This window comes from Hylobates moloch, unplaced genomic scaffold, assembly GCF_009828535.3.
Source record: "Hylobates moloch isolate HMO894 unplaced genomic scaffold, HMol_V3 SCAFFOLD_2, whole genome shotgun sequence".
Lineage (NCBI taxonomy): Eukaryota > Metazoa > Chordata > Mammalia > Primates > Hylobatidae > Hylobates > Hylobates moloch.
Genome location: NW_026652277.1, coordinates 58,237,289 through 58,263,071, shown reverse-complemented (window position 1 = coordinate 58,263,071; position 25,783 = coordinate 58,237,289). Strand labels below are relative to the sequence as shown.

Sequence of the window (25,783 nt, the reverse complement as noted above, 5' to 3'; positions counted from 1 at the left end):
TCTGCGTATTTTACCTCCAGAGTCTGCATAAATTAGGTACTGCTTACTGAATCTTAGATACAGGAAGTAATTCAGATATCTTTAAGGAGATTGAAAGACAAGAAGATTTCAAGTTTAAATGTCTACTATGTATGGTTTACCCTTCTTCTACATCTGAGAAGAACATTAACATTAATATTTGTAAAAATCACATAAATCCACATATGATTATGAAATAATCATGTAAATGATTGACAAGTAAAATGCAAAGTTCCTCGAATTAAATATATGCATTTAAATGGCTGTCTTGTGGTTGCATGAGACATAAAATGTTGAATGAATGGCCTTTTGAAAGTTAGCATTTTAACTGTTAAATGTTGCTTAAGGAGTAGGAAACATACAATTATATGCAACTAGGTGTTAGCTAGACATAAAACATGAAAAAGCAGTCCTTTAAGTAGGTATAGCTGCATTCCTAATTCATCATCACTATGTGTATAAATTACTGCTGTGTGGGTTTGCATAAGTGACTGAAGGGGAGGTTCTTCTATTATTAGGGCGCAACTCATGGCAAGTATAACAAGCAGCAGCTTCAGAATCATCTAGGTTCCGAAAATCAAATACTATCTGGCCTTTTAATATTTTGTGATTACTGGATAATTTTCCAGAGAATTATGTTGATGAAATTCACTGATGTCATATTCGCTGTGACATTTTTAGAATAAAATGGTTTTCATAAACACAATGAGCAATATAAAAGTGTAATTAGCAAATGCTTTAGTGATGGAAATTGAAAGACTGGCAAATATGATTTTCTTCTTGATAAAAAGACAACAACATATAAATTTCTTTTCCAGAAAAAAATAAAAACTATCTGCAAAGGAATATGAATGTTCTTTGCAAGTAATCTGAGACTAAAAAACTCCAGAAACACGGATTTTAATTTAAGAAATGAGAGGATCATATGTATAACAAACTCTGAACTTTAGGTGCACTTAATGCTACAGGTTAAAGCAATATAATATGATGGCAAAGAGATGCTGTAGTCAGGCTGCCTGGTTTGAATCCCATCTCTGCAATCTATGGGCTAAAGAACCTTGGGCGAATTTCTTAATCCTTTTTGCTTTAATCTATAAAATGAAATAAAAGAGTACTTACTTCATAGGGCTATTTTGAGGAATAAATAAGCAGATATATTTATATTTTATTTTATTTTACTTTTTTGAGACAGGGTCTTACTCTGTTGTCCAGGCTAGAGTGTAGTAGTGTAATCATGGCTCACTGTAGCCTTGACCTCCTGGGCTCAAGTGATCTTCCCACCTCAGCCTCCGAGTAGCTGGGACTACAGGCATGTGCTACCTTGCCTGGCTAACTTTTTATTTTCATTTTTTGTAGAGACAAAGTCTCACTATGTTTCCCAGGCTAGTGTCAAACTCCTGAGCTCAAGTAATCCTCCTGCCTCAGCCTCCCAAATTGCTGAGATTATAGTCATGAGCCACAGCGGCTGGCCACCAAATATATTTTGAACCACTTGGTGAGTTATAAGTATCATGTAGAAATATTTGCTGCTATTATTCTTATTATTTGTTATATCTCATTTAGATTTAAGAACAAGTATCCATTACTTTCATGTTCCTTTCCACCTATAGTTTTGAATAAATAGAATAAATTGTATTTTAATGAATCCTCTCATCTAATCAGCTATTGGGTAATCAGCCATCCATATCAGTCACTCAACACTCAAATGGTATGTAAATTTTTAAATGCATTGGAGTCATTTTTAATTTGAGAAAAACTCTCAAATTATCAAGTTAATCAATAAGAAAATGTAGTTTAGATTTCAGTAAACTTTAAAACCTTCTTGGTTCTTGTTTTCTTCTACATTTAATTATATATTGAAAGAAAAACAAGAGAATTTTCTTTTTGAGTTCAAGAATGGATTAGTCCACAGGAAAAATATTTTTTAAAAAATCTATGATAAAAGCTATTTAAGTAAAATAGAGTATTACTACATTCAATATATGTTCCTTTCTTTTCTCTATTTTGTCTCTAACTGGATTGTTTTTGGGGTTCAGAATTGCACCTTTCTCTATATCTACATATATCTCTATAAAAATGCTATTACAGGCCGGGCATGGTGGCTCACACCTGTGATCCCAGCACTTTGGGAGGTTGAGGCAGGTGGATCACCTGAGGTCAGGAGTTTGAGACCAGCCTGACTTACATGGTGAAATCCTGCCTCTACTAAAAATACAAAATTAGCTGGGCATCGGGCTGCATGCTTGTAATCCCAGCTACTCTGGAGGCTCAGGCAGGAGAATCACTTGAACCCAGGAAGCGGAGGTTGCAATGAGCCAAGATCGTGCCATTGCACTCCAACCTGGGCAACAAGAATGAAGCTCCATCTCAAAAAAAAAAAAAAAAAATATATATATATATATCATAAAAGGCATAAATTTTTCATTTACATGGAGCTTGCTAAAAATATCCCTTATGGTTAACATGCAATTAAATTTATGATGTTAATTTAAAAATTAGCATCTGCTAGAACAGAATTCATATTTAAGGTCTTTTTTTATATTAAATGTAACAATTTGATCTTGAACACGTTCCTAAATTTTTCAAGTTCTTAATTGTAAAAAGGCAACCCAATACCATTTTATCTCAGTGGTTTTTGCTAAGGACTAAAAAACGACTTAAAATATTTTGTGTTATGTAAAAACCAATTCACTGAAGTAGCTATGCTCATTTTTTTAGTTAGAAAAGCAGTAATTTCATAATAAATAAGTGCCAGTTATAGTCAGAAGAAACAATAACCTGAAGGAAAGAGGAAGAGATGGAAGAATTGTAATGTATTCAATGTCCTTGTCTGTTGCTAAATGCTGGTTCTATGGGTAGGACCCAGGGCTTCATCTGAGTGCAGTCTACAATAGGTTTAAAACTGATATCAGTTTAGGGCCTGTGTGTGTATGTTCCCAGTCTAGGATTTCCTAATTTTTCTCATGAGAGGATTCCCTTTTAATTTAAAAGGATTATTTTTTGCAAGACTCTTCTTCCCCATTTAACGGGGCTTATATGTTTGTTATATCTCAATTAAAAAACACATGCCACAAAGCCTTTATGAATTCAGCACCCATTTAAAATGAATACATGTTACTAATCACAATACTTAATGTATGTTTAAAATAGTATATATATATGTGTGTGTGTGTGTGTGTGTGTGTGTGTCTTTAGTCTATAGATAATTCGATTTACCAACGCTTGGAAAGGAATCCAGTACATCTCAAACTGGGAATTAGTGACATTGCTGATGTATTAAGGTGACTTCCTAATAGGAAAATTCTATATGACCCGGTTATTTTCTTCCCAAACCATTCTATCTTTAAATAAGCTTTGTGCCTTTAAGAGGAATTATGATTATACCTCATACTATGTATATATATTTAAATGAACAATTAATGAAAATTGTTTCCAATTATTTTTTAAAAAAAGAAGAAGAATACTATTTTGCAGAGGCAGTGCGTGCAAATCCTCTGATGTGTCATGGTGGAGTCATTCTCAAAATCTAATGGCTAGAAAATTGAGTAAACATAGAACTAATAAAGAAAAGATTTCTTCACATCATATAAAATCAGCCCACAGAAGAGCACATTGCTGTGGAAAATTTTGAGACAAGCACAAGGATTTTTTTCACAGTGATAATATCTCATGCTTGCAGGCATTAGTTACGAAGTGAAAAAATTCCTCTTCACATATCAATACCACAGAGGTGACTGTTGTCAACTATTGTCAGCATGACCCCATTCTCCCGATCGCATCCCCACCATCTTTCTTTTCAGCATAAAACACAACACTATATTTAAAGAAACAAGACATTAATCAGGATTAAAAACTCTTTCTCTCACTCTTTGCAAGTACCTAACAGAAAATGCTCCCAGTTGACATTCTACTCATTTGAATTCTGCTTTCATTCCTCAAAAACATTGGGGCTCTTTTTTTTTTCCAGATCCAATTTGTAGGACAAAAGCCATTATATAAGCATGAAAGTCACTTTTCCTCTTTCTAATTTATGAAACTTGTGATCCCTACCAATGCCCCATAAAACTATAACCCATTTCTAATATCATCTTCCTTGGTTCCGTTTCTTCTTTCCCAAAAAAAGCTATTAAGTGAGAAGTCACTCAATGCCTGCTTTCTTGATAGATTTGGAAGCTAGACTTAGGAACCCAGCCTACCTCTATTCTACTGTTCATTGATTCATTTAACTCACAAATATTGACCAACTACCAAGTACCACCATCTTAAGCATCAATGTTTGCATATAATGGTAGGTATTTTTAGTGAGCACTAACTCAGTACTAGGCACTCTACTAAGCACTTTCATTATTTTCCTATGCGCTGGATACTATTATTATCCTTGTTTTATGTCTGAGGAAATTGAGACAGATTAAATAACTTGTCCAGGAATTCACATACAGACAGTTTAAATCTTAACCCCTGTTAACATGATGAAGTATTTGTTTATAACAAGAGCGTTCTGGACAGTAAAGGGCCTTAGAGTAAGAGCAAAAAGCCAGAAAAAGAAAAAAAGGAATATTAATAATAATTTTTTAAAAAGTAGAAATAAAAAGGTAAGGAGTTAACATCCATTAGATTCCATTTTCTATTCAAATATGTATATTTACATTCAAATGAGTACTGCTGAATTGACTCACAGTTCTTAGGTCCTATAGAGGAGTGCAGTGAAAAGGAAGACAATTTACACAGTACAGAGCTGAACACAGGATTTACAAACAAAAAGACGTTTAAGTAATACAAAGTAGCTTCCCCAGGTGTAAAGTACCGGGTCTAGAATTCTATGAGGCTAGGGAGAAGACAAACGACAAAAGCTATGAGAGATCAGAATGAAAAGAGATCCATACGCCTAAGTAGCCCAGGCCCTTGAGGAGAACCATGAATTTGAGCAGGATTTGACTAATTCCTTTAAAAAGTAGCCATTCCCTCAAAGTACGACTCCATCAGCATAGGTAGGAAAGTGGGAGTGAGGAAAGGCTTAGAGAGTTTTCCAGCCTGGCCGGGGTCAGACAATTTGCCTGGGGAAATAGTGGGAGCTGAGGTTGAAAAGACTGACTGGGTTCACATTTGTGGCAGGCCTTGTCCAAAAAGCAATGGGAAGTCGTTGAAAGGTTTTGTGCAGGGGAGCGACAGGATTAAGGCACTATTTAGGAGGAAGTCATATCAAAAGCAGCAACCTGATAAATGGCAAATACGACAGAAGGAAAAAAAATAACAGGAATTTTCTTCACAATGACTCGACTTTGAGGTAATAAATGCCTGAGCCACATTAGAAGCAGGGGTCTCAGAAGGAAGGCGCAGATGGGAAAGGCGTTTCTGGGCGGTGGCGTTTCAATGCAAGGAGGGCGCTTGAATCACTGACAGACTTCAAGTTAAGGGAGTTTTCGTGGCTGAGGTTAGTAAGTCACACACGCACAGCTCTCCAAAGGCATGTACGGGGAACGCCAGCCTTGGCTAAAAGACTGATTCAAGTTATGTCCGTCACCCTGAGCAACCAAAACCACCCACTACAGGGCAGGTGACCCCACAAAGCAAACCAAGCCATCTGGTCCACGCTCCCCACCTCCGAGAGGGAGATGGAAAAGTTTCGGGAGTAGTCCCCGGCCAATCGGAAGGACGTTTTTTCATTCCTCAACCACTACTCTCAGGTGCTCCAGGGAGGGAGGATGACTTCCGGACAGTCCTCCTGCCGCTCCTCCCTCGGGCCAATTATGAAACTCTGGGCACTCTTGACCTCACCCCGTTAGGGCCCAGGAGGGGCTCCCTAGTATAAAGTTCGCAGCACCGGACAGTTGAGCTCACTTGCCTGATATTTCCAGTGTCAGAGGGACACGGCCAACGTGTGGCCCCTTCCAGGCTGACAGCCGCGCTCCAGCCACTGCCGTGAGCCCGTCTGCTCCCGCCCTGCCCGTGCACTCCCCGCAGCCGCCCTCCGCCAAGCCCCAGCGCCCGCTCCCATCGCCGATGACCGCGGGGAGGAGGATGGAGATGCTCTGTGCCAGCAGGGTCCCTGCGCTGCTGCTCTGCCTGGGTAAGTTCTTCCCCTTTGGCTTTCGGCCGCCCCAAAGAGGAGACAAGTAAGGAAGGCTCCTGTGCATTTGTCATTCGACAAGTACGGAGTTGTCTCCAGGTTCAAGTGTGCTCTATTTAAAATTATGTCTTGTTTCGTGAGTCTGTCTTCCGCTATGGTGGGACTGGGGGTGGGGACTGGGGATCGATGTTAAAATGCCTTTTATTGGTGAATTAATTATTGGCATATATTTTATGCATGGATTGAAATATCTCCGTATTAAACAAAATAAAAAGTTGTTGAAAAAGCTTTTTTTTTTTTTTTTTTTTTGAAAAGTCGCAGTCCTAGAAATCTAAAGGCCTGGAACGCACTGTTAACATTTCATGTCTTGTTCCTTTTTGTTGGAGAGTGGGGAATAGAAACTAGCGTAAGAAATTTTTTTTGTGGGGCGGGGGGAAAGCTTTTCTCCTCTGTCTTGCACTCAGTTTTCTAAAACCTAGCCTGGTTTAGCTTTCCAGGAGGAGCTGGTGTGCGCCAGTGCCAGTTGGCTGAGCTCCAGACGCAAGAGAAATAAAACACTGGTCGAGGGTATTTGGAGCAGAAGGGCCCTGGGCAGGTCCTGGCGCTCCCCACCGCCCTTCGCCCCTACACCTGCTGCTTCCGTTTTCCCTTGCAGCCTCCCGAGCAGCCTCTGGAGCAAGCGTTCTGCACTTGCTGCTAATTGCACCCGGTAGCCTGTGATCGCTGAGGGTATTTTAATGCCAGTCTTCCTATTTGAGATGATTTAATTCAAGGGGAAAAATTTCCTAAATAGCCTTTCTGTTAAAAAAAAAATTACTTCTTTCTAATTCCTTAAACTTCAGTTTAAGGAATTTGAAAGAGTTTGAAGTCGTATATGACTATCTTAATAAAAAAATAAAAGTTACCACTAGTCTCATATTCTCCCTGGAGTTGGAATGAGGCTGATTTCCCAGACCCTCTAACTCTACCTGTGAAAGATGTGACTGTTAAATTATTATTTTGACATACCTTATCTCAGGGGTTGAGAGACCTAATGAAATGCCTATTATGCATAGTTGAAAATTACAAGTCTAAGTCCAGGAACACAAGTGGAAACTAGATATGTGGTTTCTGCCAAAACTGAGCTAAGAAAGACTTGCTAGAAGATTCTCAGCAAACAATGTGGCTTTGCTGTCTTTGTTTTGAAAAGAATTAAATTAGAAAGGTGACAGTCTTCCTAGAGTTAGAAATTAACCTCGAGGTCAGAATAACTTAGCACTTATTATTTTCCCCACATTAAGGTTGCATCTGAACAATGCACATGTCTGTTCTGGGTGTTTCATTGAATATTCTAATTTGAGACAGCAAGAGCCTGTGAATAACCTGGTTACTACCCACTAGTGTGTGTGTTGTGTGTGTTTTTGTTGTCATGAAAGTGCTTACCTCCTTCATTGCATTACTTAATTATAGTTCATCTATTTCGTCAGCTGCCAAGCCCATTTCCAAATGAGTTAGGTCAGTTTCTGTTTTCCCAGTTTGTTTGTATATTTCTCTGCCACTAGGAAAGTTCCTGTTTCAAGTTCTGTATTATATCTCTAAACTCTATTCAGTTATGCACAGCCCATAGCCTTATTTTGGCAAGACCACCTGTTATTTCTGAAATTGCCTTCTTTTCCCCAAACAAAATATTTCCTAAAAATACTTTTCCCAAATCCTGTCCTTCCCCCCCGCAAAAGAGAGAGAGACATTTATTTTAAATTTTAGCATACATATTATAACTGCTTTATGTAGTTATGACTAGGGAATAAAGTTCCAGCCTCCACTCTTAACACATACAGATTTAAATTGCTACACACAATCATTTGGTTACTTTTAAATTTTACACGTGTTTAATACTGATGTTCTTGTTTTATAAATTGGGGAACTGTAACTCAAGTTCACATAGAAAAGTAGTGACAAAGTGAGAGAGTCCACACTTGGGCTTGCTAGCATATTTGGCCTACTGAACATTAAGTAGAAGAGTTGAAATACTGAATAACATTTTTCTAAATAATCTATAATTTTAGATCAGAATTTTGTCTTTTTTAATCTTGTGATTTTTCTAAAGAGAGGAGGATAAATTTTTATCTTGAATTCTGCAGTTATGTTCAGGGGCTTTCTATTTAACCTCAAACATTTTTATTCATGCCTACATGGGTGTTTGAATATGTTCCTGAATGACATCTCCAAGACAATTTAGTGGTACTTCATCAATGAGAGAGCATGAAGCAGAAGAAATATTCTTTTTTGAAAATATGAGAAGCATAAATCTCAATGAGACAATAGGCTTGTCTTTGATCATTTCTGTTGACCCTGAGAGTTTGTGAGTTACCTGAGTCTTGGCACAACCTGAGATGACAAATCTTGTCAGAAAACGTGATGACAGGCCTTTCCTGTCTGGATTTTGACCAGGTACCCTAGCCACCTTCTGCACAGTCTTGCCATGTGAGCAGCTTGGGTAATTGGGGTGTCTGATTCAGCACTAGGACCCAAATCCAGGAGTTGAGAAGAAAACTAACAGTTACTAAATGCCTACTGTGTGGCAGCCATGTTATGTATTAGGTGCTTTAAATACATCATCACCTTTACTTCTTAAAATAGCTGCGTGAGGTAGATTTGATTAGCCCAGTGAAGTCAAGTACCTTACAAAGACTCAGAGATAGTAAATGGCCAGGTCACTCTGTGATAATGAGGAAAGAGCCAGTGAGATTCAGGGTTAGCAGGAGCATAATAAACATAGCAGATTCCAATAGAGAAGTTCCAGAGAAGCCTGGGGCTGCTCCAGGTTTCAGACCCTCTCATAGGCACGGCACATGTACAAATGGGCTTTCTGACTCTGTGCAAAATCAGACAAATAAAACGTGACTATTCTCTTAAGCTGTGCTAAAATATGTTGAATTTTTACTTAATGTTCATAATTTCTAATCAACACAATTCCTAAGATATGATTTTTATTATAAAGCAGTCATTGAAGTCAGTTGACTGGGGCCCTTATTTTTATATTTTCCAGGATTTACATTAAGTAAAGCAATAAAGAGGGTAACTTATGTCTGTTTTATTCCCTGTATTCTTTGTATATTATTGTGAATTGAATATAGCATCGATAAGGGATCAACTTGGGATCTGTAGCCCATTCCTGTTAACTGTGAGAACGTAAATGTATTTCCTTGGTTTTAAAAAAATAACGATACTCATATAATCACTTTGGAGAAACTGAATTTGAATGTTTTCTGTCTATTTTTGCAAAAGAATCTCCCACTTCCTGGTTAATGTTCACGTGAAAGATGCAAATGTCAAGTAAGAAATCCTCTTCAAAGAGAATGTAAATTAAAGTGGGATTTCCTCATCTGTCAATCTTTACTTTGAGTGTAGGCCTACACAAATCGTCTAATTAATATGGCCGTAACTGCTGCTGGAAACATTCCATTGGGAGACAATGAGAACGCTTCCCAATGGTGTAATAGAAGAGATCCTGAGGGAGGAGTAGTCTGACAGCCATTGCCTTGACATGGCAATTCTGGAACCCTTGAAAAAATGAAGTAATGCCACATACTCAGCGTCCTCTGGAGATGCAGTTTACGTAAGACTGGGTGTTTAGTTATAGGGCACGTAAAGGTTGAGTGGCCGTCTAGGTTAAAGTAATGATTTAACTTACTAGGATACTATTTATAATACTCAGGATGATTTGATAATTGTCCAGAAAAAGTGGATTTTTTAATATATCTCATAAGACTCTGAATATATAGGTTTATCCTCCAACTCCTTTTAAAAAAATTTCAGTAGCATTTGGAGTGCAAATGTTTTTTTGTTACATGGGTAAATTATATAGTGGTGAATTCTGAGATTTTAGTGCGCCTATCACCTGAGTAGTGTACATTGTACCTAATGTGTAGTTTTTTTTCAATCCCTAGCCCACCTCCCACCCTTCCCCTTCTGAGTCCCTAAAGTCCATTATATCATTCTGTATGCCTTTGTGTACTCATAGTACATAGTACATAGTACTCATAGTACAGATAGTACATGTATAAGTGAGAACATACGGTTTCCGGTTTTCCACTCTTGTGTTACTTCACTTGGAATAATGGCCTCCAGCTCCATCCAATTTGCTGCAAAAGACATTATTTCATTCCTTTTAACAGCTGAGTAGTATTCCATGGATATATGGATGTATTCCATGGAGACATATGTAACATTCAGAAAGAAAAATGTTAAACATTAATCTCTCAGGTTAAAAATTCTCAATTTTAAATTTGAGGCATGAAAGTGATTGATAGGTGCACACACACACATCTTTATATATGTAAATTTTATAGCCTTGAACTGAGGCATAGTGTATAGTGTATAAAACACAGATTTCATGCACTATTTTTTTCTTTCATACTTTCAGAAAGAGTGATTTATCTTTGAGCCTCAGTTTTCTCATCTGAAAAAAAAAAAAGGTTATCCACAGTAACCTTGTCAGGTAATTGTCCGTAGATTTAATGGATAAGATGATACACAAATTCATAGAAAGCACTTTTAAAATTAGAGCTGTCATCATCAAAATGGTTTCTTACAAAAAAAAAAGCCTCATTTAGTTCTTAGGATGCCTTTTTAGCCCAGAAAGTTATTATTGTTCCCGTTTTACAAATGAGGAAACAGGAGTACACAGCATGTCAGGCTTCGGGTTTGAATATGCTGTACCCTTTACTGTCAATGCCCTCAAGTCACTCTTTACTTTTGGTGAAAGTACTCATCCTTTAAGACTGAAAAAGGAGCCACTTCCTTAGGCACTTCTCTGATAAGCCCTGACCCTCCTCCATTGCACCTTTCCCATTCCTTTTGTCCTATGGCCCCTGTCACAGCACACACCATACTGTAAGTGTGTGTATAACTCTGTCCCTCCTTGCTGGTGCTATAGTCATCTTTTATCATTTCTATTGTGATAGGCTTATATTAAACACCATAAATGTTTGCTAGATGGATGATTGCATTGATACTTTATTTGGAGTTATCACAGCTATGTTATAGACTCAATTAGCTGTACTTTAAAAATGTATTTAAAAATATTTAAAAAATATTTTGAGAAGCAAAATATCTTGAGGTTAAGTAACAGTTTTGGAAAATTCAATTCTGTTGTTGTTTCTGATGAAGTCTAATAAGTTTTCTTCCCTCTCTTTCACATTTTTATCTATTATATTATTATATTATTCAGTATTAACTGAAGATATTCATGTGTGGGTGTGTGAGAGAGAGAGAGAGGGAGAGAGAGAGAGACAGAAAGAGAAGAGGAAGAGAGGAAGAGAGAGGGGCTACTGAGCTATGATAGGACTGAATAAAGTGGCAGTGATATGACTACCAGTGGCGGAAAGAGAAGCATTGTTTTAGAAATTAAAGAAACCTTTGAGGAATCTAATCCAAACTTCATTTCACCCTCTACCCCACCTCACTCATTGTTCTCTGTTTTCAGAGATAAGGCAGCTCAGTTGCAGGGAAACTAAATAAGTATGTGAGCTAAAACTGGATTCCATTTCTCATGAGTCTAATGCTGGATTTTTCAACCTTGTCTCAGTTGACATTAGGGACTAAATAATTCTTTGTTGCAGGGGGGCTGTCCTATGCACTGCAGGGTGTTGAGCAACAACCCTGGTCTCTACCCTCTAGATGTCAGTAGCATCCCCTAGTTGTGGCAACCAACATAGTCTCCAGACATTACCATATGGTAACAATGGTTCCCAGGAACAATTTTGCCAACAAGGGATACAATTTTGCCAGCCCTGGTTGGCAATTTTGCTCCTGGTTGAGAACCAATAACATAAAATATACCTTTTTTAATTGCTGTTACACATTGTCACCCATAATTCACAGTTTGGAAAATTAGTGCTTGAGTTACCAAGACAAAATTAATTTTAATGATAATCTGGATACAAATATAAAGCCCATTCTCATGTTTAAGAAATCAGGTTGGCAATATTTATTGCTGATTTTAGCACCATTCACATCTAATAATAATGAGTCTTATTTACGATGGAATTATGAATACTTTCTCTGATTATTCCTTTGATAACCACACTCTACTTCCTTTTACAACTCTACTCTCTTAGCTCTCAGCACACTTAATTTTCTTTTTTCTCTAATTTCTTTTTCTCTTTTCTTTGCCACTTCTGTCTGATCTGTACCACCTGTTTCTCAAAGTTCTGTTATTTTCCATACCATACTATTTTCCTTGGAACATTTAAATGACTTCCATTCCTTTAAAGGTAGTATCTCCTCATATGACTTTCAAATAGACTTCTCCTAGTCTCCAAATAAATTTTTATTCCTTTACTGTATTCTCAACAGCCTCAGAAATACAAATAGGTAATACCTATAGATAAACATTAAACTCAAATATGTTCACTCCCTTCATGCCTTCGTGCCCAAACGCCACCATAAGCCTGCTGTCCTGCCTATGTCTCCTCCTTTTTTAATGGCAACATTCTCCGTTTTTTTTCTGACTAGAAATTGGCATCATCTATAAATTCTCTCCTTTCCTTACCACCCTTAGGTGTCCAACTCCTTTAAGTCTATTTAGGGCAGGAACAATGTCTTTTGTACCAGTTTTCTTTCCAGTGTTTTGTTCAATATCTTGCATGTAGACAACTCTCAATAGATATTTATTGAGTAAATATTATTTGACAAATGTAGTTACTAAAAGCAAGGATGGGGTAAGCTGCCCTCCTTTTTGATGATTGGATTGTAACTATGCCCATCCCACCCGGCTATCATGCTATGGAGGCATATGTGGCTCTCACCGAAGTCAAGGTCGCCAATGTCAACTCAAACTATATTTTCATAAACTATATTATCTGAAAGTAGAATTCCTTAGCAGCCTCCAGTGTGTGAGTTGTATTATGTGGGTTCTCTGGATAAAAAGTAATTAACTTCGAGTCTTTTGAAATCATCTTTAATGTATTCCCTTTCTCTTTTTTTGTGTGTGCTCACTGATTAAAACTTTATCCTTTCAGATTCATGTTTGGCCATAGACATCTACAGAGAAAACAATATAGTCAATATGCTTCTCAAAATGCCATTAAATATCCAAGCTTCATGCCACAATGTGGCCATAATGAAAAGAAGGCAAATTGCAGACACTTATAGTCCAAACTGTTGCTCCTTTAGGAGATTTTTCTTTTGGAATAACAATGTAAGCATAATTTAAATTGGATTTATAGAAGTGAGAAGCCCAATGGAAAGGAGTCAAGGTAGAAAAGGTTATAAAAAAGCTCTTCTTATGTAAAATTGCCTTGAGGAGAAAAATATGTTTCCAACAGAAAATTTGAAACAATACTCTATAAATGAAGCTTTGGCTTTTAGGGGAGGCAAGTCCCACCTTTAGAGATTTTAGTCACAAAATTCCAAACACTCAGATTAATTTAAATTGTACTTTTTTTTTTTTTTTTTAAACAGAGTCTCGCTCTGTCACCAGGCTGGAGTGCAGTAGGGTGATCTTGGCTTACTGCAACCTCTGCCTCCCGGGTTCATGCCATTCTCCTGCCTCAGCCTCCTGAGTAGCTGGGACTACAGGCACCTGCCACCACACCTGGCTATTTTTTTTTTTTTTGGTGTTTTGGTTTCACCTTGTAGGCCAGGATGGTCTCTATCTCTTGACCTCATGATCCACCAGCCTTGGCCTCCCAAAGTGCTGGGTTATATTCTTTACACAAGAGTTGGTATGTATTCTCCTGCATTCTGGAAATACTTCCATTATGAACAAGATACACATCTTTAAATTCATATTTAGTGTAAAATAGATAATTTCCTTATATTTTGACTCACTGATTCTTTATTTGACTAGCTTTAAGTATAGCATTGTATGATAATATGTAAGCGAAATATATTGGCATTTGAAGTGTGATTTAGAAATGACTACCTAAATTGGAGCGTATAACTTAATGCTTATGACTAGAAACACATGGCATATTAATATTTTTGCTACTTGACAAGGAAGATTCTATGGCTATTTTTCAAAACTCAAAATTAAAATACTTATTTTTAACCTGTTATATTAACCTCGGGTTTCATATGTTTTATCTCAAATTGCTATAGACAGTTTTTACACTTAGGTCTTAATGAAGTGTAGTTACAAAGCTAACATTAAAAATATATAGGAATAGAATTATTACTGGCAGAAGGCAAGGTTAGTTTTCTATAGATTTATATATATATGTGTATATATGTATGTGTATATATATTTATATGTATATAAGTAATATATATAAGTATATATGTGTATACACACACACACACACACACATATATATACTCTCTGAAAAGTAGGTTGCTGCTAGAAGGTGCTGACAGTAAGTCTTTTCAGTATCTGATGTGATAATGAGTTTTAGAGTTATTTTGACCAAGGTGAAGCAAGAGCTTATCAAATAGTGGAATTTAATTTAAAACAAAAAGACATCCAAAAACAGCGAAGGCATATTCACTCCTTAAAAGCACACAAGACCCAACAAGCCTATTATAGACAAATTCTAAAATCACAGACTGCCATGGAAGATGGTAAAAAATGAATAGTCTGAGAAGGTTGGCATGTGACCACAGCAAAAGTGTGAACAAAGAGGATTTTGCTATGTGTTTGGGCTGGACAATTGCTATGATTCTGCACAAGTTTGCTTTTCTGGTCTAGATAGCCTAAAAGGTTAAATTGGGAAAATGAGATGCATTTCTTTTATTCTGTAATCTACCTGATTTTAATTTGGATCATTTTTATTTTCTTGACTGTTTTCCAGAATAGTCATTTCACCCTAAGATTTGCAATTGATTTTGCTGACTTGGCTTGGTCATCCAGTCATCAAATCCTAGCCTCCTCTGTACTGGCCTCCTTCTGGATGAGCCCTCAGTGCGATCCTTAGGAAGCAAGGTCAATCCAGGCACAATGGCTCAAGCCTGGAATTCTAGCATTTTTGGAGGCCAACATGGGAGGATCACTTGAGCCCAGGAGTTCGAGGCTGCAGTGAGCTGTGATTGCACCACTGCACTCCAGTCTGGGCAAACGAGCAAGAGCCTCATAAAACAAAATAAATATAAATAAAAATGAAGCAAGTCAAAAGAAACCATATGCAATAGGAAGTACATTTTCTACATCTGGCATTTTGTCTGACTGTTGGGCAACCACTTCTTAGTGCTCCAGGGCCCACGACATTTACTGCTATTGCCATTCCTGTGATGGCACTCAACCTCTCCCACGCGCGGTCCCCAATATTGTGTAAGGGTGTAGGCTTGGCCCTGACTCACAGGGAAGAGGCGATTTGTATCCTCTGAGTCACTGGCACCACTTCCTGCTGGCACATCTGAGATTTCACTGAAACATAACCTGAAAAATTAAGGCAGAGAGATATATAGGTGAGGTTCACATTCCTAAAACCCATTTGGAAATTTGATAGAAATAATGACCTCTGAATGCATTTCCATTTTTGTACCTGTATTGTAAAAGAAGCGCCAACTGCCAATTTTGAGTTTACAGATCGTCTGTGTTATATCATCTGGCAAGAAATTCCTCTGTATCTTAGTTACCAATGCCACCAGACAAGAAATGCCACCAGATCTGTATTTTTGACACAGACACTATCTAAAATCTTTAGTATCATAGTGAATTATTTGCTTAGCAAGAATCTACTGTCAAGAATGAAAAAGCCAAATATAGTATTTGAGGTCCAATCATACAGAAATTATGTTCAAACAACACTAAGGTCATGAAAAACCTGACATTAAGGAAATATATGCATGACTTTAGCATTTATTCCCTCCCTGTATGACTCATTAGAATAATGACTAGCGATTCTTTTTTTTTTTTTGAGAGGGAGTCTTGCTCTGTCGCCCAGGCTGGAGTGCAGTGGTGCAATCTCCTCTCACTGCAAGCTCCGCCTCCCGGGTTCACGCCATTCTCCCTGCCTCAGCCTCCCGAGTAGCTGGGACTACAGGTGCCCACCACCACGCCTGGCTAATTTTTCTTTTTTTTTTTGTATTTTTGGTAGAGACGGGGTTTTACTGTGTTAGCCAGGATGGTCTCGATTTCCTGACCTTGTGATCTGCACGCCTCAGACTCCCAAAGTGCTGGGATTACAGGCGTGAGCCACCGCACCTGGCCCTGACTAGTGATTCTTAAGGTTAACAGGACAGTGGATGTAATATTTCTCTGGAGATAGATTTCTTATTCATTGGATCGCATTCACTCTTCTACCCTAGTTTGCAACTGTTTGGGAGCAGACGCATATTGCAGGAACATTTGAGAACCACTGTTTTAAAGCAATAGTGCTGTGCAGATGGACATGACTTAGAATTAATTTTGCTGTTTTCTTGGCCACATCCATCCATAATGGAATTGCAGTTATACACTTTAATTTGAAAGGAACATTTAAAATTACATACAATTCCACCTGTAAAATATCTTGCTGTAGGATTAATGCAGCAAGTCTCACAGAAACTATCCTGAGCGATGGACTGTGTCCAAGGGAGCGTCACAAGTAAGGAAAGCCCAGTTTTTGTGGAGGCACACCCTGGGCTGAACATTCTTTAATTAACAAAGACAAGTATTTCACCTGTGGCTTGAACAACTGGAACAAAGTTTCCAATGGTGGAAAAACTAACAACTACTAAAAACCTTTAAAAAAGAAGACTAACAGCAACACTCCAAAGTAAGTTAGATTCTATAATAGTTGCAGGTTGCAATTGGAGGCAATTCCAAGCAGGAAAGGTTAGGCTTTAGTTTATGCAAAGGATAGAGAAACTAGCTTCAAATGTGCATTTTTTTTTTTCCCTGGCTAGCATTTTCCTGGAGGGAGAATTGGTAATGTCTTCTCCAAAGTTTCCTCAGATGAAGAAATATGTAGGAATAGGAACGTCAAGGATGTAAGCACGTGCAACTAAAACTCCAATTTGTACTGAGGAAACTGTATTAGTTAAAGGATTTAATTCTTCAGTAGTGAAAGTATGGTGAAATTATTATTGGGATATAAAATAAAATTGACTTGAATGAGAATCTAGCTTATCCTCCATAAAAAGCTTAGTGAAACAGTTTTCAACTCTGTTCAACTGACAATGAAATCTAGGCTTTAGCTATTTCTTTGTCATTCAGCAAAAATATACTTTTTGTGGTTCCACAAGAGCAATTGAAGCAGCATTTATATTGTAGAAAAAGCATGGAGTGGGGAGGGGACAATTCTGAACCTTTAAAGACAACAGAATTTTCGAATCATTGAAGAATAGGAGACTTGATGTCAAAAGATAAATTTGTAACTCTTCTGTGGTCATAAGTGATCTTAGACAAGACATTTAATTTAAATACACTGAGGGTATTTGAGACTAATAACTACTTCACAGAATTAAGTGTGAAATTTGATATATGAAGTTATACATTATGATGCTGATGCCGATGTGTAATTTAGTTTTCAGAACCTAAAAATATACAATCGGCTTAACAGATGCAAGCCTTCTCTAACTGAGAAAAAATAAAATTCTTTTATTACACGAATTAAATCTTTCTTTACAGTACCAAATTACAGAGATATACAATCTTGTTATAAACCAGTAGAGGGCACTGTCCACATACACTGCTGAAACCAGAGGCTAGAAGTTGAGAGTCGAGGAACATTTATGGGATGTGTCAGCCATTTCAGAAAAAACAAAACAAAACAAAAAAACCATTAGTTTATTTCACTGTATTCTCTCCCAAAATCTATAAGATAGGAAAAATTAAGACCCACAAAGGTAAATTAATTTTTTTTCAAGATCATGTAGCTCAAGTTTTCCTCACAAGACTGCCTTTCCACCATACTTTGTGGCCTCTATGTTGGGTTAAATACTCTACTTCAATTACAGCTACCATAATGTGTTCTCTGTGATGTCCATTATACTCTAGTACTATTGCCTATTTCCAAATTCTATAAAGTGGCCCATTTAACCATATGTATCCTTGGGAAAAGTTATTTAAACTCTTTATGCCTTAGTTTTCTCTAATGGGGATAATAATAGTATCTTCCTCAAATTGTCACTGAGAGGACTAAATAATGTAATATAGATAAGGTGAATAGGACCATACCTGGTTGTATTAGTTTGTTTTCACACTACTATAAAGAACTTCCCTGAGACTGGGTAATTTATAAAGGAAAGAACTTTAATTGACTCACAGTTCTGTACGGCTGGGGAAGTCTCAGGAAACTTATCATGGCCGAAGGTGAAGGGGAAGCAAGCACTTTTTTCAAGAGGTGGCAGGAGCGGGGGGAAGGAGGAACTTCCAAACACGTATAAAACCATCAGATCTAATGAGAACTCACTCACTATCCTGAGAACAGCATGCAGGAAACCACCCCCATTGATTCAATCACCTCCCTCCCTGAACACGTGGGGATTGCAGGTCCCTCTCTCAACACAGGGGGATTGCAATTCGAGATGAGATTTGGGTGGGGACACAGAGCCAAACCATATCACTGGTACACAGTACATGTTAGAAAGATGGAGTGTCCTCTGTCTGAACTGTGAAAGAAATGGAAAGTTGAATATATTTTTTGCCTTTATGGAGGCATTAATCATCCTTTCATAACAGTTACCACTTACTTAGCTACTTCAATGAAACAGGTTGATTCAAATTCTTCCTGTGCTTACAGAAACTGGATTATCAGTGTGGTTCATCTGGCATGCCTATTCCTTCTCATATTAGATAGGATTTATTCTGATTTTACCTAGATTACATTTACCTAGCTGCCAATCAGTCAAAAAGAATTTTCAGGAGTAGGAAGTCATTCTAGTTATCACGCACCCTAGGCCAATAAGCACCGGAATCCAATCGAAAATGTCCAACCTACTACAGAAAATAACATAGGAGGTATTTGTTCTCAAAAGACAACCTTTAGGGTGTAGAAAAAGCAAGCTTAACACACATGTCATTATCCCCCACAGTAGGTATTATTCACTTCTTCAAACAAAATGTCTATTTTTTTCCAAATCTCAGTTCTGAAATTCATTATTCCCCAAAGCAATTGCAAGCTGAAGCCATTAATTAATTTAGTGGAGCTTAATTGCTGCTACTACGACTACTACCACCACCATTAGTATTTACTATATAACAGTTACTCAAATAAATTGGAGTGTTTGAAGTGCAAATACCTAAAGCTTAAACAGAAGCAGCTAAAGCTCTTAAGTAAACATCTGTGAAATTGAAAGAGTTCTTCTTACGATGATTCCTATACAATTCAGAAAGTACTTGAGTCATTCTGATAATCTGTGTTCCAACATTTTATCTTTTCACTGAATACACATGATGAAACAGCTGATTCAGACTCTTCCTAGGCTGATAGAAACTGGATTCTAGGGCTCAGTATGGTTCATTTGGTATGTCTGTTCCTTGTCATATTAGACAAGATATATTCTGATTTTACCTAGCTTGCATTGTATTAATTAAAATCTATACTCATGTGTAATGCAATGCAAAGAGTAACTTAGGTACATAAATCAATAATGAATGTTTCTTAGGTTGAGTTTCTTGTTGTTACCATAAGTGGAAACCAATTTTTTATTTAGAGCCTTCTTTTGTGATGGGGTCTAATTAGGAGCATTTCTCTGAACACATGATGGAATAAAATAGTGGAAATTCTCCAACTGATGTGTGTCTTAGGAAATCAAACTTCAAAATCAAATCTTTGAAAATGTTATTGTGAAATATTTAGAGCAGGTCAAATCTGTAACCGTGAATGTAATGCCAAGGCGTTTATCCTTCCACAGAATAGCTGGGGGAGTTTGTATTTTCTGTTATATGCCTGTTTCCATGAATTATTTTGTTTTATGGTTTTGATGGACCAAATCCGTGAAACAAAACAACTCTATAAGTTCTGCAGTTACGTAGAAATTTGATCAAGATTTCTTTCCTTAACACATTAATTATATATTTGATTTTTCTTCATAAATAGGTTTCCATCTTCTACAGGCAGTCCTCAGTACAACTGTGATTCCATCATGTATTCCAGGAGAGTCCAGTGATAACTGCACAGCTTTAGGTAAGCCCAAGTTTGTCAATGTGGCATCAAGATACTACATTATTTTTAAACAGAAATATAAACTCAAAGACTATAAGTATGTGATAATTTTAAAAAAGGGTAAGAATAGCTGCTATATTACTTTTTAAACCACAATATAAACTAATGTTCTGAAAAAGTTATATAAAGGAATAACTGGTAGGAGAGGGACCAGACAAATTATATACACAGATTTGATTGTGAAGAGATAGGGAACAACAACAACAAAAAATTGCATTCCCTTTGGCCGTCTCCTGGCACTTTACTGCAAAAAATCCTCAGAGACCACACTGACTGGATTCCAGGCAAAACAGCAAAACAGGAAAACTTCGTACAGAGTAGGTTCTCTATCTCTCTCTTTCTACCCCTCTCTCTCTCTTTGTAAGAAGAACAAATGATAGTGCTTTCTTTCTAGGCACAGTGTTCATTCAGAAAACATTTATCGAGTATGTAGTATGCACCAAATGCTGTGCTAAGGCATACAGATACAAAGATATGTAATACAGTTTTTTCCCCTCGAGGACTGTGGACTCCAGATATGGTCCAAGAGGGATCAGCTTTATCTTCATTCTGAGCTATTGAATCAAGATAACTGAGTTATTTTAAGGAAGCAGGATATTTTCCATAACAACTTTATCTTTTGTCCCTCACCATCAGGTTCTCTGGAGGTTTGGTCAGCCTCCCCCGCATCACCTTTTTTTTTTTTTTTTTTTTCCTTCTTTGGTTATTTGGGCAAGAGTATTACAATCAAATTGCTGTTTTAAAAGTAATTTTATAAGTGTCTTTCACATTTTGGTATCTAAAGCTTTCTAAAGTGAATTTTACACCGAGGCTCCTATTTTCATGGCTGTATTTGTCTACCAGAGGCCCTTCTCCCTCAGGGTTTGTCTAGTTTGGATTCAGGCCTCATCATTAGAGATATTGGGAGACTGGTTAATTTCATTAATGGTAACCTCAACAACTTGAGAACATGCACCAAAGCCAGGCTTACTGATTAAAAATCCACCGTAGAATTAAGCTCCTTTGAATTAATTAATGGTATGAGCTCGCAACTGCTTTGGGGAGTAATAGATTTCAGAAACGTTTTGGGACTTGGGAAAAATTAGACAAATTTTGCTTGAAGAAGTGAATAACACCCACTTGGAGGATAATGACACATGTGTGTGTTAAATTTGCCTTCTCTACCCTTACAGGTTGTCTTTTGAGAATGAAATCCTCGCATGTTATCTTCTTTTGTTTAGTCTGTTGGACGTTTTCCTTTGGATTCAAGTGTTTATTGATTGGTCTAGGGGGTGTGACAACTAGAGTGACTTCACTTCTCAAAATTCTCCTCGACTGATTGGCATCTGATCTATTTTGTAGAAGTAGCTCAGTGGTTACGAAAGAGTGAGAAATTCTTCCATGAAGGCTGCAGAATATATTCAACTTTCCACTTCTTTTACAGTTCAGACAGAAGACAATCCACGTGTGGCTCAAGTGTCAATAACAAAGTGTAGCTCTGACATGAATGGCTACTGTTTGCACGGACAGTGCATCTACCTGGTGGACATGAGTCAAAACTACTGCAGGTAATATGTCAGAAATAAACAAATGCAGTTTGTAAAATTTTGTTTTATAGATTTAGGGGTACAAGTGCAGATTTGTTAGTGGATATATTCAGTAGTGGTGAAGTCTGAGCTTTTAGAGTACCTACCCCTCAAATAGTGTGCATGGGACCCATTAGGTAATTTTTCATCCCTTAATCCCCCAAAAACTCTTCTACCTTTTGAAGTCTCCAGAGTCTATTACTCCACTCTCTATGACCATGTGTACGCATGATTTAGCTCCCACTTGTAAGTGAGAACATTTGAGAAACAAATGCAGTTTTACTCTTAGTATTTCTATTTTTATATTTTGAAATTACCCTATATTTCCATGGGCTGTTAAATGCAGTATATATATTATTAGAAATTTTTCTGAGTTTTTAAAAATTAGGTAGTGAATAGTAGCTTTTAAATTGCACACATATGTCAGAGGTGCAGAGTAGGGAGGGCTTCTGATGCCTCTCACACTTGCCAAGATGGTGTCTCTCTGCTTTGGATCTTTTCCTTCAACTTCTATATCAGGTATTGTTTTAAGAATTGATTCCAGGCCGGGCGCGATGGCTCACGCCTGTAATCCCAGCACTTTGAGAGGCTGAGGAGGGCGGATCACGAGGTCAGGAGATCGAGACCATCAGGAGATCAAGAAACCCCGTCTCTACTAAAAATACAAAAAAACAAAAAAATTAGCCAGGCGTGGTGGCAGGTGCCTGTAGTCCCAGCTGCGTGGGAGGCTGAGGCAGGAGAATGGCATGAACCCGGGGGGCGGAGCTTGCAGTGAGCAGGGATCACGTCACTGCACTCCAGCCTGGGTGACAGAGTGAGACTCCATCTCAAAAAAAAAAAAAAAAGAATTGATTCCAAGCCAGGCGCGGTGACTCAACCCTGTAACCCCATCATTTTGGGAGGCTGAGGCGGGCAGGTCACTTGAGGTCAGGAGCTCCTGACCAGCCTGGCCAACATGGTGAAACCCCGCCTCTACTAAAAATACAAAAATTAGCCAGGTGTGGTGGCGCATGCCTGTAATCCCAACTACTCAGGAGGCTGAGACAGGAGAATTGCTTGAACCTGGGAGGTGGAGGTTGCAGTGAGCCAAGAGATCACACCACTGCAATCCAGCCTGGGAGACAGAGGGAGACTGCATCTCAAAAAAAACCAAACAAACAAACAAACAAAAAAGAATTGATTCCACTGATTTAGACAAAAGGAATCTCAAACCTATACAACTTATAAAACACCACTGTAGACTGTCAGCCACCATGACAGCTGAACACAATCATCATTTAATACCACAATTTAGCCCAAGAGCTATGTGGAGCCCTTTTGTCATTACTCACCCGCCACTGTGGACTGTCAGCCACCATGACAGCTGAACACAACCATCATTTTAATACTACAATTTAGTCCAAGAGCTATGTGGAGCCCTTTTATCGTTACTGGTCTAACTTAATCTTTGAAATCCTCTTTACAACCTTTAGCAAATTTTGTTGATTTCTTGCATTACAGTGTGATGTTAGTCCCTATAAAACTAATTCACAACCATGATTACCTCTTTAAATAACTGATCTTTCTTTCTTCCGTATTATCTTTCAGGTGTGAAGTGGGTTATACTGGTGTCCGATGTGAACACTTCTTTTTAACCGTCCACCAACCTTTAAGCAAAGAATATATGGCTTTGACCGTGATTCTTATTATTTTGTTTCTTATCACAGTCGTCGGTTCCACATATTATTTCTGTAGATGGTAAGTCACTGTAGTTTTATACTCTGCTTTTATAAATTACTTTTATTAATGCAGACCTATAAACTGGGTAAAAATATGGATAAAGTATTAGAGAGATAAGATTGAACTTGTACAAATGATATTTACAAGAATTGAGAAACTATTAAGTATTATGCCCAATACCTGAGTGATGGGATCAATTGTACCCCAAATCTCAGCATCATACAATATACCCTGTTAAGAAACCTGCATATGTACCCCTGAATCTGAAATAACTTGAAATTATTTTTAAAAAATATGTTTTTGCTGCAGAACATCTGGATTGAACTTTATAATCAGCTCTAATACTTATTACCTATGTGACCTTACATAAGTCAAATTGAGAGTATCAATTCCTTCCTTCATAAAATATGGACAGAAATTCTTATCCTACATTAGTTATAGGGTGGCTGCTTTTAGTATGTAATATGATATTTCACGTGAAAGTAAATCATAGGAAAGGTGCTACTGTTATAGTCAACCACCTGAATTTAATCCATCAAGTCACATTTCTTATTTTATAAAAAACAACCTTGTAAATTAATAACCTTAGAAGCTTGGGTTGTCTTACAGTTTAAGGCAGACTGGTGGAACTATTTCTAGACAATTATAAAAAATGGTTGTTAAAAAATAGTTTGTGTCAGTCTCCCAAAACAGTCGTACCTCATCCTCATGTGCGTTGTTGTCACAAGCTGAAAACAGAAAAATAGAAAGTGAACATTGAAAGTATAGTTTGGCATTTTTTTTAACCGTTGGGAGCAAAGGATGGGAACAGTGTGAATTAATTAATAACAGTTCCCTTTAAAATGTCTCCATGAAACATATTTTGAAACAGGTACAAATTACTCAAGGTGAATTTAAGTTTTTATTTTTCTGTGAAAATAGTGCACTTCCAATTTTGAAGGTCTGAAAGTGTGCTACTTTCATAATATTAATTTTATTTTGTCCACATTTGATTCTAAGTATCCAACAAATAATAATGCCTTCCTAATAAGTTGCCATGACAGAACTAAATATTATTAAAACTGAAATATGCCTGAAAAATCTTTGACCACAATCCTTTCCTTTGTGGGCACTGATGGGGCACTGAGCCTTAGAGGGGTTCATTCACATGTCCCAGCTCATATAGTTGACAAATGCCAGAGTGAAGAACAAATTCTTTCTAATTCATATTCTTCCAGTAAACATAGACATGATGTGGTTTCCTAAAAGCTACATGTCTCATTTCCAAAATAGGGACAAAATAAACTCAAAAATATTAGGAAAATAGCTTAATGAATAAATGAAAGAAGATTCTGATTTATGATAAATTTATGAATCCTAGCTATGAGTCCTTGGACTTTGGGCACATTATATATAACCCATTTGTATTTCACTTTCTTCATCTGTAAGATGAGGATGGTAACAGCAAATGTGAAGGTAAAATAAATACTGCATGCATAGCACTTAGAAAATTGTAGGTCACCAAATTAGTGCCTGATAAATATTATTTTTATTTTGATTAGTGATAGCATTATATCAATGTGATGGACAGAGTGTACTAATGTAGCATGATTTGTAAATATTCATTCCTTAGAAGGGAGGAAGGAAAAAGAAAGAAAGAGAGACAGAAAAAGAAAACCTAAAACTCAGACTTAAATGTGGCCACACGCCTCTTGAAATTTCACAATATTCATGATCACGTTAAAGACTTTGAGAAACTCTTTAAGTGTATTTTATCATTTCATTCCAAAATTGTTTGACTACAGCACACCACCTCTTCATCCCTCTTTTTTTTTTTTAACATTGTCCAACCTAAATCTGTTCAACTTTGTCATTTTGGAAACACTATGCTAATGTGCCTTTGGAGTCCATATATAACACACTTGTTCCTTTCCTGTTAACTGCAGTGCTAACAGTTTCGTTTGTGAATATTTCCAGGTACAGAAATCGAAAAAGTAAAGAACCAAAGAAGGAATATGAGAGAGTTACCTCAGGGGATCCAGAGTTGCCGCAAGTCTGAATGGCGCCGTCAAACTTATGGGCAGGGATAACAGTGTGCCTAGTTAATATTAATATTCCCATTTTATTAATAATATTTATGTTGAGTCAAGTGTTAGGTCAATAACACTGTATTTTAATATACTTGAAAAATGTTTTTATTTTTGTTTTCTTTTTGACAGACTATTTGCTAATGTATAATGTGCAGAAAATATTTAATATCAAAAGAAAATTGATATTTTTATAAAAGTAATTTCGTGAGCTAAATGCTTCATCGAAAGCTTCAAAGTTTATATGCCTGGTGCACAGTGCTTAGAAGTAAGCAA

General features: G+C 37.2%; 1 protein-coding gene across 1 annotated transcript; it reads left to right on the top strand.

Annotated features, from left to right (window-relative positions):
• The first annotated feature begins 6,018 nt into the window (after nucleotides 1-6,018).
• EREG (epiregulin) lies at nucleotides 6,019-25,479 on the top strand. Its single transcript, XM_032150114.2, has 5 exons — nucleotides 6,019-6,085; nucleotides 20,032-20,118; nucleotides 21,581-21,704; nucleotides 23,310-23,459; nucleotides 25,398-25,479. Exons 1-5 carry the CDS (start codon nucleotides 6,019-6,021, stop codon nucleotides 25,477-25,479), a joined length of 510 nt encoding a protein of 169 aa, XP_032006005.1.
• Nucleotides 25,480-25,783: the final 304 nt, after the last annotated feature.